The sequence below is a fragment of the Toxorhynchites rutilus genome, chromosome 2, assembly GCF_029784135.1.
Source record: "Toxorhynchites rutilus septentrionalis strain SRP chromosome 2, ASM2978413v1, whole genome shotgun sequence".
NCBI classification, from domain to species: domain Eukaryota; kingdom Metazoa; phylum Arthropoda; class Insecta; order Diptera; family Culicidae; genus Toxorhynchites; species Toxorhynchites rutilus.
In genome coordinates this window covers 114889168-114904134 of record NC_073745.1, presented here as the reverse complement: position 1 = coordinate 114904134, position 14967 = coordinate 114889168, and the positions used below count along the sequence as shown (strand labels likewise).

The window sequence follows — 14967 nt, the reverse complement described above, 5'->3', positions numbered from 1 at the left end:
AATGTATTATAATGTGTAATTTACTCATGTTGAATAAGACAGTTTCGAAAATCGGTAACAGTTACTCTGAATCTTCCAAATCCATATCGTTCTAAATCAAAAATTCGATTACGATTGGAATACATTGTGATTTTCCAAAAAAAAAATCCCAGAAAGCGAGCTCCAAGGAACAATTTTTTTCATTTTACATTTCTCCATCCTAGAAATGCAATCTAAATACCTCTGATTTTTTCTATTCAACAAAATATTTTAGAGTATAATTCAAAGTTTATCCTAAAATATATACAGTTCATCGCAAAATTGATTATACAACTCGTGCGGGTTTGTTATTTTGAGTTTTCGGGGTTAAAAAGTAAATAATAAAATGCGACTTATATTCATCGTAAAATCGAACCATTTTATTCTCATGTAGTGATGAGAAAAAAAAATTAAAATGATCACATTTCTACTATATGTTTCAAATACAAATAAAAAATCTCTAATTGAGACGTGGCAAAATTGAGTGTACAGTCCAAGTTTTTCTTAATAAGAAAATTGAAATCAGTTTCGAAATGTTAACAGATAACAAAAATTAATCTCCTTGTATTTGGTATGGCCCCCCTTTGGTGTCCAGTACTTCCTACAAGCACCAAGGCGAGATTTCTGGTCACTGTAGACGGAAGTGCCTCCCAGATCTCCGTAATCATCGTTTTGAGTTTCGCTTCGTTCCCTGGATTTCGATGGATGGATGGTTCTTCATTTCCCACCATGGATACTCAATAGTGTTCAAGTTCGGTGATTTCGAAGGTGTTTTGAGTTGATTGGGACATTATAGAGCAGGCATTCCCGCACCACGAAGTCTGTTTGTTTCGGGTCATTATTCTGCTGAAAGTAGTAATCACGAGGGAGGGTGAGTTATGTTTCAGGAAGATCAAGTAAGCCATCTTGTCCATCACCGAATCGATAAACTCCATGGTTCCTGGAACTGGAACAATGTCATCAATGTACCATACATCAACTGACTACCGCCGCCGTGTTTTACTGTGGTAACCAAATGCTGAATCTGAAGCACCGATCCTGGTTTCCTCCACGTCATCTGTCTTTCATTCGATTCAAATTTTGGTTTTCGGCTCATCCGTATCAAAGACCTTGTTCCAGAACTCCTTATTTCTGTTTACATATGCCTTAGCAAACTCTAGTCTTTTTTTTCATATTCACCTTTGAGATGAAATATTTATCACGGCCAACACGACCTCTCAGATTGCTGCTATGCTGCTCTCCGGACAGTGTCTGTGTGGGCTGGCCTTTCAATGGTGCCGGCTACTGCCTTAGTCAGTTTAAGAATATTTGTTTTAGGAATCTTTCGCAATGTTCGAACAATTACCCGTTCACCATCAGAAGATATGATCCGTTTGCGCTCTCTACCGGAAGATTTTCCATGGTTCCTTTCACATTTCCACTTGTTTATGATTTTCTTTACTGTAGAGTGGGTTCTTCCAAGTATAGCTGCTAATTCCTGCAATGTCTTTTCACGACAATTCATACTTATTTTCATTGTACGTGCAACAATATCTATTTCTTCCCCTTAACTTTCCATTTTGATAAAAACTTTTTCAAACATCAATAAAAAAATCAAGAACTAACACTGCCCAAGCAGTGGTTAAGTGTTGACACCAATCACTGACGAAAAAAGGTACGGTAATTCGCAAAGATCTTACTTACAAGGCTAATTTGTTCAGAGGAATTTGAGGTGTACACTCAATTTTGCGATGCCTAGAATAGAGATTGTTTTCAAATTTTGCGAATAAACAATTAGCAGAGAACTTTTCGCGGAATTTTATTGCGCGTACAACTAGTTAATGGATACGCTTCAAAAGAATCAATGTATTTTATTTTTAATATTTTATAACAATAAATGGAAAGTATCGTCAAGTAGCATTTGTACACTCAATTTTGCGATTGTCTGTACGTCCTTCTGAATAATACCCATCAGTCAGAACAATCTTCTCACCGATGGAAAAAAACTTAGTTTTCTATACCGAAATAGTGTGCAAAGTTCATTCGAACCGGAGATGGTCCTCACAACACCTAATGTAAGCGTGGCACAATGGTTCCTTTCAATTCTGACTTACAAAGGGTGACAATATACAGTTAATGGCTGGGTGTTGTGTAGAGAAAGGGTGAGAGATGAGAAAATTTCAGTTTCATGTTGACGAGTTCGCTTTGCGTCCCAAGCAATGTCACACAATGCGTGTGGTGAATCTTTTGTTCTGTATGACTGCTTTGTACTCGTAGTTTTGAAATGATGATTGTTTTTTGTTCATATTTCTAATTTGCACTAGTATTATATTTTTGCTGTTACTCGATGTCTCTTAAACTGTGTTCAGTGTATTTAGTTTGACTCTAGATTCCAACATTCAACATGTTAATTACATCTACAGACAACTTTTTACGAAAACTATGTAGGTACGTTATAAGAAAGATTGTCTATCATGCCAGGTTAGTCTTCCTTAGATGGCAAAACCATTCAATTTGGAAAAAGAATAGAACCGAGAAATCAGGATCTTTATTATAGAGGAATGCATTTCCTGTACGAGGGAGATGAATTAACTAGTTATCGCTTGCTTTTGTGTTGATGAGTTATGATTGAATTAAATAGAAATACGAGGAATTATCAAAAAGATTGGAGACATGCGATCGTCTATAGCAGAACGTCAAATCTGAGATCAGTGTTTCATACAGTGGTAGACATTCGTTTAGCCGCACCCTATTTTTCCTCAATATTTTTAAAAACAAGTCAATTCTTTGTACAGTTTTGCTGATAAGAGACGATTATTGTTTATTTTCATCGAATTCTAAAAAAAATTCTAAAATTCTAAATTCTTGATTCTAAAATTCTAAATTCTAAAAACAAGAATAAATTCACTTTTTGTTTTCTAAGTAATTCAAATATGTGAAATCAGTGTGGACATTCGTTTAGCCGCATCCTAAAATTTCAATAAAAGAAAATTTGTGCGGCAAATTTCGAGACCAATCGGTAGCTAATATTTAGTATGTCCACTAAATGTCCACCTCCTTCTACACACACTCTTTACAGATACACGGGCCTAAGGTTGTACAGTCCACTGATCATTCAACAAGAGTCAAAGGTTGTACCGCTCATGACAACTCTACACCAGCTGACGGCTAATGACCTTTCCATCCTGAATTCCTCGAGTCGAGAAGACGCACCACGCTAGATATGGGGTACAGACTAGGGGGGCGTTGCTGATCAATGGTCAGCTGCATCCCAATAGGAAGTATCCCGTGTCGGGTACACGTACAGAGTATTGGAGACAGCAACATCCCAATTACGAAAACTATTGTAATACTAACCTCGAGCCAACCGCGAGTAATCGGTTACATATTACTAACATAGATAATAAGAAAAAAATGTCAAAATATTGAATACCCGGCCCCGTCAGGCTAACGGCATATGAGCCTTGATTAAAAATATATATTTTGGGGAAAAAAATGTCCACCTCCATTTCGGATCACTTTGAAAACTCGATTTGGCATCGAGTCAGACAGCTTTTAAAGTGCTGCCATATTGATTATAGCCCAACATTCCTGAATTACTCAGGGGTTAGACATCAATTGAATATAGGCTACCCAAAATCAAAATCAATATGGCGTCATTTGTTTACTAACATATCATTTGCGAGGATTAAAATCGTTGAAATCACGGAGATAGTATGCTTTATTTCTAACTGCATGAGCGATTTTTATATTTCGGTTTCACATGGAGGTGTTCACATTTAACATGGAGTTTAAGGTTAGCCACTATTCGACTATATAATCGGACCGAGTTGTAAACAACAGTAATTGAGAGAACCAAAATGTCAGTGAACCGCAGTAATATTGGGTACACTGGCAATATGAGGGATTTGACGTTTTAGTCATACCCCTGTGAATTACTGCCTTGAGACTGGAAATGTTGTCAAATTGTCATCCGTTTGCATAGACCATCTCGGCCAAGATTCTCCATAGGTATTTTCTATGGGATTGCAATCGACTGCCAGCAGGTCATTCGAGAAGCGGAATGTCCTCGGCTTCTTGGTGCACCCGTGGCCGAGTGGTTAGCGTCTCACATTATGATGCCGCGTGTTCGGGTTCGATTCCCGTTCTGGCCGGGGGATTTTTCGTCAAAGAAATTTTCTTCGACTTGCACTGTGGTTACGTGTATTCAAGAGCTTGCCCCTCGGAATACATTCAAGGCGTGTTATTTAGCTTGAAAAATCTCAACCAAGTATTAATAAATGACGCTAGTCAATGCATACGTTGAGACGGCATAAGTTCCACAAGGGAACGTTAACGTCATTCAAGAATGTCCTTCTCGGCGAACCATGCCTTCGATTGCTTGGAAACGTGGATCTATGCATAATCCTGCTGAAAAACCGATATCCTCAGTAGCGTTATTCTCAATATGGCCAATCAAAACTCCTCCAGTAATTGAAGATACTTTTCGGAGTTCATTCGAGTGAAAATGAAACAAATGAGAAGCTTGCTGTGATAGGAAACGGCTCCCCATACTGTCAAACTTCCGCCCCCAAAGTTTCGCTTCGATCTCACGGCATGCCGTTGACTTAAATTGTACCAATACCAACTGTAACAGTTCGGACCATCCAAATTGAACTTTTTTCGCCGGAAAATACAACATTTCTCCATTCTAGTTTCCATTCCATGTATTGCCGGGCGAAAATGAGATGGTTCTGTTTATGGGTGGCGGTCAGTTTCGGCTTCCCTTGAGGTTTCTTCCACATGATGTTTGGTGACTCATTCAAGATGCGCACAATATGCCTCTTCGTTACTGGAACAACATATTCTGCCTTAATGTATGAGCAGGACATCGTTTCCTGGTTGCTACGTGTCTTATTTGACCTTTAAGACGCAAAGTAACTTTGGTGTTCCCATTTGTTGGTCGTTATACCCCATATTTCTGTCATTATTTAAAGAAATTCCGTACCACTTTCTCTTTTTCTTTACATAGACCAATTTTTGTTACGATCGGGCGATTAGAAAACTTTTGTTCACTGAATATCTTTATTATTTCTCGCCCCTCTTCCGTCAATAGAATACCTTTCGCCATAATCTGACCAACTTCTTACGTTGTACATCTAATATTTATCTTGTAAATTGAATATTCCCAAGTATTTTTTCAAAAAACACAGATAAAGGCTTGGTGATTATGCGAACACTCGATTTTTATGCCCTGCGGCTAAACGTATGTCTCGGGAAAAATCGACGTTTGATTGTTTATATCCATCGATGCCGCCTTGTGTGTGTGATTGTGACGCACGTCCTTTCAACAAAAGTGACTTTAATACATTATCACTACAGCAAATAAGTATCCCGATAAAAAGAACATTCCTAGTTGTTTTGTAAGTGTTTCAAGTTTTTTTTTCAAGTGCGGCTAAACGAATGTAGTTTTAATTATATACAGTAGTCTTTCGCTAACTAAGCGTACTATAACTAGACCGCTCTTTGACTAGGCATGCGTAAAATGTATCAATAAAATGTGAGTATATCAAACGATATGTCAGCCTAGTGAGCAAGTGGAATTCGATAACTGGGTTTCGTTTACAGTCCAGTTAGCGAACAAGTATTGCAGTGTCAATCGACCACCTGTGAATTCCAACGTCTTAATACGTATAGGAGAAGGTTGCCCTAATCCGACCACCCCTTGAATCTCGGGAATGACACTACCTACCGAATTTTTAGTAGTGTCAAATGGAAGGTGTCACAACGCTGACAATTTGGATGAATGGTAACCTTTTTCCAGCTTCCTTCATTCTAGCGTTTTGGCGCCGTTTCAAAGCTTCAAAAAAGGAAAAGTTAGATTTTTGACCTATACAGAAATTGAGTTAAATATTCTTGTAGGTATCGAAAAACTACAAAACAAGGCAATTTAGATTGCTTATGATTTGCTCTCTACAACAAGCTATATAAAATGATTTTTGTTTTGTAACCTGTAGCACATGGCCTGACTTAAGGTGGAAACATAATGCCGCGTTGTGCGTTGCTTCTCATCAGCTGTCATTGTTTGCGTTTTGTACTAAAACATTCGCCTGACGCAGTCTGTTGATTTGCAGTCACAATCTAGCATTCGCGTCACCACTTTTCATGTAAATAAAAACAAAATAAAATTCGTATGAAAATCTTGTTCTTGTTGTGTCAACGGATCAGTTGAATGTTTTTAAAAACAACACATTGACATATCCGGCATTGAGCTTCGTTTACTAGTTTAGGGTAGCGTGAAAGAATAGCTGATTTTCAGTCGGAATGAACATGTTTTCAAAATTAAAATTGTGAATGAAAATTAACTTTTCCATATCAAACTAGTATTCTATTTAAATGAAAAACATTTTTGTTTGCAGGTTGTGAAAAAGTCTCATACGAAAATTGTTTATGAAGACAACTCTATATTATGATGAAAAAATTCAGCAACAATGTTGGAATCGTTTAGCCATATGGTTGAATGAAAGTCAGAAACACGTGTTTCAAGTAATCAAATAACATGATGTGAAAATGTTCATTCAAATTTTAGAATTTAAAAACCGGCTTCGTGTCTTCTAATCTGATAGAGATCAAGGCGCGTAGAAGTATATCCTAAGGTGGGCCAACTTGCTAAAACCACTCTTCAGCCATTTTGGAAGTCTACTGTGTTTTGTTTGTAAACAAAACACAATAAGCTTGTGCCCAAGCTCGCTCGTGATCAGTCTGTCTCTTTCACGCTTCAAGGAAAAAAATCCCCTTCTGCTTTCTTCCGTACTTGTTTATATACCGCTCCCCTAACCAACTTAGTGACGAAACGGCCTCACCTAGTACCATAGACCCGTCTTGATAGAGATTACACTAACGAGTTTGGGACCCAAATTATGGCCCTAATTTGAAGTTGCCACCAGACGTCGACACCATGCCACTGTCATCGCGAATTCGTCGCAAGCAGTTTAGAACAAATGTTAGCGTTTAGTACAACGATGCTAATGACGCAACGCATTATTGTGTTCGACTAAATGGAAACACACATATTTAAAATTGAGTGTCAAAGCACAATTGTCGCAACGCGACGCATAGCGCGGCATTATGGTCCCACCTTTAGTTTCAGGGGCGTTCTAAATTGTCCCTTTGTTTTTGCTATGTGTGTGGGCGTTTGTGTTTGCGTGTTGACCGTTGAACGGTGAGCGTTGAATGTTGAACGTAGGGATTTGAGTGTTGTCGTTTCCATTCCCGTTTCGTTTCTGTTTCGTTTCCGTTTCCGTTTTCGTTTCCGTTTCCGTTTCCGTTTCCGTTTCCGTTTCTGTTTCCGTTTCCGTTTCCGTTTCCGTTTCCGTTTCCGTTTCCGTTTCCGTTTCCGTTTCCGTTTCCGTTTCCGTTTCCGTTTCCGTTTCCGTTTCCGTTTCCGTTTCCGTTTCCGTTTCCGTTTCCGTTTCCGTTTCCGTTTTCGTTTCCGTTTCCGTTTTCGTTTTCGTTTTCGTTTTCGTTTTCGTTTTCGTTTTCGTTTCCGTTTCCGTTTCCGTTTCCGTTTCCGTTTCCGTTTCCGTTTCCGTTTCCGTTTCCGTTTCCGTTTCCGTTTCCGTTTCCGTTTCCGTTTCCGTTTCCGTTTCCGTTTCCGTTTCCGTTTCCGTTTCCGTTTCCGTTTCCGTTTCCGTTTCCGTTTCCGTTTCCGTTTCCGTTTCCGTTTCCGTTTCCGTTTCCGTTTCCGTTTCCGTTTCCGTTTCCGTTTCCGTTTCCGTTTCCGTTTCCGTTTCCGTTTCCGTTTCCGTTTCCGTTTCCGTTTCCGTTTCCGTTTCCGTTTCCGTTTCCGTTTCCGTTTCCGTTTCCGTTTCCGTTTCCGTTTCCGTTTCCGTTTCCGTTTCCGTTTCCGTTTCCGGCCCCGTTTCCGTTTCCGTTTCCGTTTCCGTTTCCGTTTCCGTTTCCGTTTCCGTTTCCGTTTCCGTTTCCGTTTCCGGCCCCGTTTCGTTTGTGCATGTGTTCTTTTACTGTCGCTCTAAAACTGTCTTTGTCTCGCTTTAACACTGGTCTAACTCTACTCCTTCAACTTCATTTCCGGTCTATTAGTGCCGTTTTCAACTAACCGGAAGCCACCATATTCGTTTACAAAATGGCATCGGAATACGATATTCGACTTTACTGTTATAGTCCTTTCACCCGATACCCATATCGTAGGGGGTATCCATCATTGTTGGTCATTTAGAGCCATTATCAGCAAACCGGAGGTCAAAACAAGATTATATTCTTTTTTCCTTAACCTATATGATAAAGGGTGTATGTTATTTCCGGGCAATTGGGAGTAGAGTCGCTGTAAAAAATCGAAGGCCGGTTCAGTACCATGGGGAGGTCGGTTTATGACCACCATTTTTGAAGGTGTCGAAGAATGAGACTTCCGATTCTGCCTCTGGTTTCCCTTTTTTTAGCACTCATGAACCACATCGACCTGTATAAAACATAGTTTAAGAGTTATAGTATTAATTTCAATGCCGAAGTTGGCAAAAAAACAGAATTTTATGTGATGAATGCCCGTTGCAATTTAGGAGGTCGGATCAGCGTCACCTTCCCTCTACATTAAACTGATCAGACGTCCCGCGTTACGGGGGACAGTCCCGCATTTCCACAAAATGTCCCGCGTAAGATTACGTCCCGCGAAACGTCCCGCATTTGGCAAAAGAAACGAAAATGTCCCGCGATATCAATATATTTCAATATTACAATTTGATCATGTTGATTTTATTAAATAGATGAACCACAAAAAAAACTTTTATTTGACAGACTGTTCAAGAGATCTTCCAATGCATCCAAAAATTAATATGTTGGGCTGGTTTCATCGCACCGACAGTGGACTTTTTGTTTAGAGAGTGTCAAATGGAAACGACAGCAACAAAATTAGAAAATATTTTTTATAAAAGTCCCCTATTGATCCGCAGGGACCAACGTGAATAAGACGAAAAGTTCATCTTTGGTCCTCTAGCTCGGTCAGGACTTAACGTGTTAAATAAGCCGGAATAACTAGTGTATACGGGACAAGAAGAGACAGGGTTGTTTGATGAAGTATCGTAAATGAAACGCTTGGCGGCCTTACGGAAGTTGGCCGGAACGTCAACTATGGCCGATGAGAAGATATATGTCAGCGTGTTCTTTTACCTTTTCGTGGCTTTGGTGGTCGGCTGTCTCTCCATTTTGGCCATTCGCCCAAAAGTTTTCTATCGGTCGCAGCTGGGGGATGTTGGTAAGGTTGGCGGTTTATCTCCAGCCGATCCATCCTCCAGTGATCTTTTGGCATAATGGGCTGATCCCAGGTTCGGCCACATCACCTTCGCAACTTCCGGCAAGCACTTCGTGCTGTATATCTCCCAGTTTGCCATATGTCTCGAAAGAAGAGCGGCTTGGATATTCCCTTCTCGTTTGTCAGAGAATGACCTTCTTGGAGAACTTGATGTGGGTGATATATTCGTCGCCATCACTTATCTAGGAAACGTAAAGTATGCGGTTCCTTGCATTCGTTGAATTCTAGCATCAAGTACGTTTTGTCTTTCATTATGAGTACGAAAAGAAGTTCTTCACTTCTTTAACCGGAAAAAAGGTTTTGACCGATACCTCAAGCTATTTCTTCTGGAAGATTGCCTGCTGCTCAGCTCAGATACGGTCGGTCTCATCTGACGCTTCCGCATAAAAATGTCCCCTTTGGCCAGATTCTCCTTCATCATTTGACCGGATGCTTCGATCTCCCAGCTTAAGGTGCGGCAGAGAGAGGATATTGTAAATACCAGATTGGCTATATCTGGCGGACACAAAGTGCCTCAGAATGTCCAACTCCTTCGCTGTGGGGTGGAGCTGGCAGTATGAAAAACTCATCAAGTTGCTTGACAGTGCTGCTGCTGCGAATCAACAGCCTTGAATCATTTTTGTTGTAGGCTTAATAAACCTAACATTTAACGAAAATTTGTTCCATCAAATTATCTTTTGTTGTTTTTTTTTCATCGCCATCCGAAATTAGTCCATTTTTTTAATGCATACGTTAACACTAAAATCGATGAAAAATGGATTGGAATTTTCGAGCATTCCATTAGATAATTGGAAGAAAATTGTAGAATTTGAATCGTGTTTGCCAGACCTAAATGCTCTTACCGAGTGGGAGATTTTCAGGCGTAAACAAAATCTAAACCACCGAAAAATCACAACTGAGTGATTACAGGTCAGGTTTAATTCCTTGGACACATGTTAAGAGTTTCACGAATAAATGAGACTCTCTAGACTATGGTTTATGTTCACATAACGTATATACATAACGTTTCGTTTTCTGTGTCCCGCATTAGTCCTCTGACCATCTGGTCACTTTACTCTACATTTAAAAACGTCAAGGTGTCGAACGCTGACATCAGATTTGGAGCATTGTAGTAGGTGATTGAGTATCATCGAGATAATACCAGAACTCGACGTATTATGCATTTTTAAGTCATTTGGCATCGAAAGAAAAAATTCTTTTGCAAATGAAACATTGTGAGGTTATAAATTCAAAATAATTCCATGCTTCGAGTATGTTTGAATTTTATGGATTTTGCATAACTTTGAAAAAACACTGTTGCTCAAATTTAAACGAACTTGTGAAAGCTGTCGGTGAAGAGATATTATAGGACGAAACATGTGAACGTTAGTTCAGTCGATTTAAATCTGGGGCATTGAGGAATATGACACTGGCACCCTAAAGTCACGCGTGGGTTACGTCTGTTCGATTTTTCGATGTTTTTAACACTTTGCGATCGTAATTAATTTCCTTTGTAAGATATCCTCCTATTTTTCCACGCTAATAGTATTTTATTAATACCGAGTACCGTTACCTAGTATTCATAGAAACTCCGTGTACATTCGTGAGAAAGTTCACAAAAATTTAAGTTCGTTTAAAAAAAAAATATTGCAACGCTGAATAAAGTATTTAGTGTGATTTCTTGCTGTAGTGGCTGAGAGCAGACAAAGGATCGCAAAGGGTTAAACCAACAAAATGTACTTATGTCTCTCACCTAGGACTCACCTGTCTAAGACAAGTTCGGCAATTTTGAATGTTCAATTAATTCTTGACAGCTGCTTTGCTTGCCCGTGTTTTGGCACTTTTCTGACTTTGTACTTTTTATTTTGACCAACACTATAGCTAGTTTGACCGAGCAACAAAACTCGGAAGCTAATTTGATAATTACTCACCCCATCGAATGAGAATATCCTCAAAGCTTTTGCATTGATTGATGTTCGAGCACCCTTATATCATCATGTTTCCACTATCCATCTGTCCTATGTTTCATCAACAGAACCAATTCAAAAGCGAACTGCGTACCAACTACTCGATGTCTGAATCAGCTAACTACAAGTACCGTGCATTGGTGATACAGCATCCAAAACTGAACCACAGTGGAGAATACATGTGTTCGGTGCAAACCTACGAGTCATTCGATCGGAAGGCAGCCCGTTTCCAAATCGTCGGTAAGCAATTCTTCACCTTTCCACTTCTGATGGCTGTTGGCGAAAGATTGATGGGATAGATTATTTCGAATTCAATATATCCGCTTTCTCTTGTGATTCTTTGCTGGTGCCGGTGCTCGTGGATGTTATTGCCTGCTGTCAGTACCGGAGAAGATGCTGCTGCTCCATTACGAAAACGATGCCGAGAAGGAGAACATGCTGCTGATCAAGTGTAGCGTTTTCATGATTTATCCAGAACCTAATCTGGTGCTTGTGTGAGTTGAGTAATGTTATTCATTTTGGTTATCTTATATCCAGGGAAAGTGAAAATTGTTCAAACGCGTTTGGATTGATTTCCGTTGGATTTGAAAATCCTGTTGATTGATTTAGTACACCCGTGGTTGACAAAAAAACATTCACGTTATAAATGATACTTGAAAAATCTTGCAAAAGCAAATGGTAACAACTCCAACTCTCCATTTCACAGGGTAAGCGGAGACTTGCTGCTGGTAAGCTCCCGTACCATAGTAGTATCGGATCGGCATCACATGTACAACAAAACGGTGTACGGACTTATTGACAAGCATCTACTCATTTCGCCCACCTCCATCGGATGCATTCTAACCGTGGCCGGTTCCAGCTATGTGCGGAAGCGCGAAACAATCTATTACGGTAATGTCCTTCTGACACTGCTGCTGCTGCTCCTGCAGAATGTGTTTCATTCGATGGCGTTTACCTCAATAATTGATTAGCTTTTCTTGTGCAGATTTCACCCAGCTGACAAAATGGAGCCGATTGAGGATGGATGAGCGGGGTCACTTTGAAATTAGCGACTGCTCTGGTATGAAATGTGTGTTTTGATTGAACTTTTATTCGTTTGCAAATTGATGTCAGTTATCAACTTATGACGTAGATTGACGGTTGATTTTCATCTAGAACACTAAAAAATTTCCATTTTTCTATGTTTTCAGGTCAACTGATTGTGCCATCCACCGTGACAGTAGTTGTGTTATATTTGATCTCTATGGGACAATTTTATCTGTGATTTTCAAAATAGAATTAAACATTTTACCGATGAACAATATATTTCGTGTTTGTAGTGCTTATCCGATAGCTAAAGGGGTAATAATTCATAGGTGACTAGCTGACCCGGCAAATTTCGTCCCACCTAAAATTTATTTTTTGTTATCAATACCTTCAAACATTCACGTTTCTTGCTAAGCGAACGTTCATGGTTTTCTAAAGAATACTTTTTCAATAATGCGATTATTCCCAAAGGCAATTTTAAAAACTGAATTCTGTACAAGTTTCATTATTTATTATTATTATATAGAGTTATGGCACTTCTCAGCATTGAGCTGGAATATTCACCTACCCCCGGGCTTCTTAAATGCCAAAGGGGGATTAGGCTCTGTGGTATCTTTTTTTCTTTATAATAGTGTCTGCACAATCATCGTGTTCTAATTATGGTGATTCAGGAACCGTCGCACTATGTTACACGTTCCAAGAATCACCGCTTTGTGTATAACCGCAAGCTGCTCTGTTACTTGCAGCACCTCCAATGACTGCGTGAGAGAGTGTGGAACTAAACCAGTAGCAGAGATCACTACTGGTATAATACGGATGCCTTCCAAATGCCACATTTGTTTAAGTTCTTCTGCTAAGTCGTAATACTTGGTTATCTTGGCAGCAAACGTAGATTGTAGATTGTGGTCTAACGGTATTGCAATGTCTATTATCAGCACTTCTTTCTTATTTTTATCGTAGACCACAATTTCAGGGCGATTAGCTGGTATTCGGGCATCCGTAATAATCTCGCGATCCCAGTACAGCTTGTAGCAGCTATTTTCCAAAACCGGATCCGGAATATACTTGTAGTAGGGTACCAACTGATTTACCAAGTTGCGTTTTGATGCTAGCTGTTGATGAACAATCTTGGCAACCGAGTTGTGACGATTGAGATAAGCTGATTCGGCTAGCGCCCCACAGCCGGCTATGACGTGTTCAATCGTCTCTCCTACTTTATTGCACTTTCTGCAACAGTCAACAACGTTTTCGTGCAAGATGTACTTTCGGTAGTTTTTATTCGCTATTATCCGGTCCTGGATGGCTACCATAACCCCTTCTGTTTCAGAAAAGAGTTCACCTCGCACCAGTCACGTGTTCGATAATACTTTGTCGATATGCGCTTGCTCTAAACGATAGGGGTGCGTCCCATGAAGTTCCTTTTGCTTCCATGATGTTATTTTTTCTTCTATGGTCTGCAAATTGCAGCTAAGTTCGTACTGCTCCTGCGCCAGATGCACGGTCCGCTTCACAGACAGCGCGATAGATATCGTGACGGGTCTGACTTTCCACGAAGTAACTCCGCAACTGCTGGATCTGGGAACTGCAAAGCGCTCTAATGTCAGTGACACCTCTTCCTCCTTCAACACGTGGCAAGGTGAATCTTTCTATGGACGACTTTGGATGGTGCATACGGTGCTTTGTAAACGTCACTCTCATTGCTCCTTCTATTGTTTCTAAATCAGTTTTCGTCCAATTCAGCACCCCGAAACTGTACGTGAGTAAAGGAACGGCAAACGTATTGACGGCTTTGATTTTTTTGCCGCCGCAGAGATTTGTTTTCAAAACCTGGTTGATTCTGATCGAGAATTGTTCCTGGAGTTCCTTCTTGATTTTTGTGTGACAAATCCCTTTCAGTTGCAGAAATCCCAGGTACTTATAGGATTCGCCTTCCACCAAATCTTGAATCACTTCACTCTCGTTAATGCGGAATCCTTCAGTCTCCACCAATCGTCCACGGTGGAGCTGTACTGCCTTACACTTTTCGATTCCGAGTTCCATCCGCACATCGGAACTAAAGTCGCTAACACACTGTAGAAGACTATGTAGCGCTTCTGTTGATTCCGCAAACAGTTTCAAGTCGTCCATATAGAAGGTATGGTTTATTGTCGTTGTTCTGTTGATATGGTAGCCATGGCTGCTTCGGTTGAGTGCTCTGCTCAAGGGGTTCATCGCAAGGCAAAACCACAAAGGACTGAATGTGTCCCTTGGAATATTCCCCTGCGAATATTGAGAGTTCTGGATCTCAACATAGTTGTTCCGTCGGTGATACTAAGCGAGGTGCTCCAGTTTACCATTGCGTGTTCCATAAACCTGATGACGCCATCATGTATCTTGTACATTTTTAGTACCTTTATCAGGTACGTATGCGGTACTGAGTCGTATGCTTTTTTATAGTCAATGTACGCCATACTCAGGTTCCTTCTGTTTCGGCTTGCTTGTCCGACGATGACTGCATCGATAACGGCTTGATCTTTGCAGCCCCGCGTGTTCTGTTTACAGCCTTTCTGTTCTTCTGTTAATATTTCGTTAACTTCGCAATGGTTTTGTATCTTTTTATTAATCACCGACGTAAGTAGCTTGTACAGGCTCGTTAGACATGTTATTGGCCTGTACTTCGCCGCATTCGCTGTGTCTTGATCCTTTGGCATCAGA

At 40.1% G+C, this 14967-nt stretch overlaps 1 protein-coding gene across 2 annotated transcripts in view; it reads left to right on the top strand.

The window, feature by feature from the left end:
* The window catches only part of LOC129767346 (uncharacterized), a 62573-nt gene extending 50027 nt beyond the window's left edge, over window positions 1-12546 (top strand). Inside the window, exons 3-7 of one of the 2 annotated variants that reach the window (XR_008741509.1) lie at window positions 11316-11487; window positions 11630-11741; window positions 11954-12138; window positions 12219-12307; window positions 12438-12546. Coding sequence is in view for 1 of the 2 variants with exons in the window: in XM_055768100.1 (XP_055624075.1) it covers window positions 11316-11487; window positions 11630-11741; window positions 11954-12138; window positions 12233-12307; window positions 12438-12511 (618 nt within the window). In the remaining variant the exon portion in view is untranslated. The remainder of the gene's footprint in view (window positions 1-11315; window positions 11488-11629; window positions 11742-11953; window positions 12139-12218; window positions 12308-12437) is intronic. The other variant, XM_055768100.1, reaches the window with a different exon arrangement.
* The last annotated feature ends 2421 nt before the right edge of the window (window positions 12547-14967 follow it).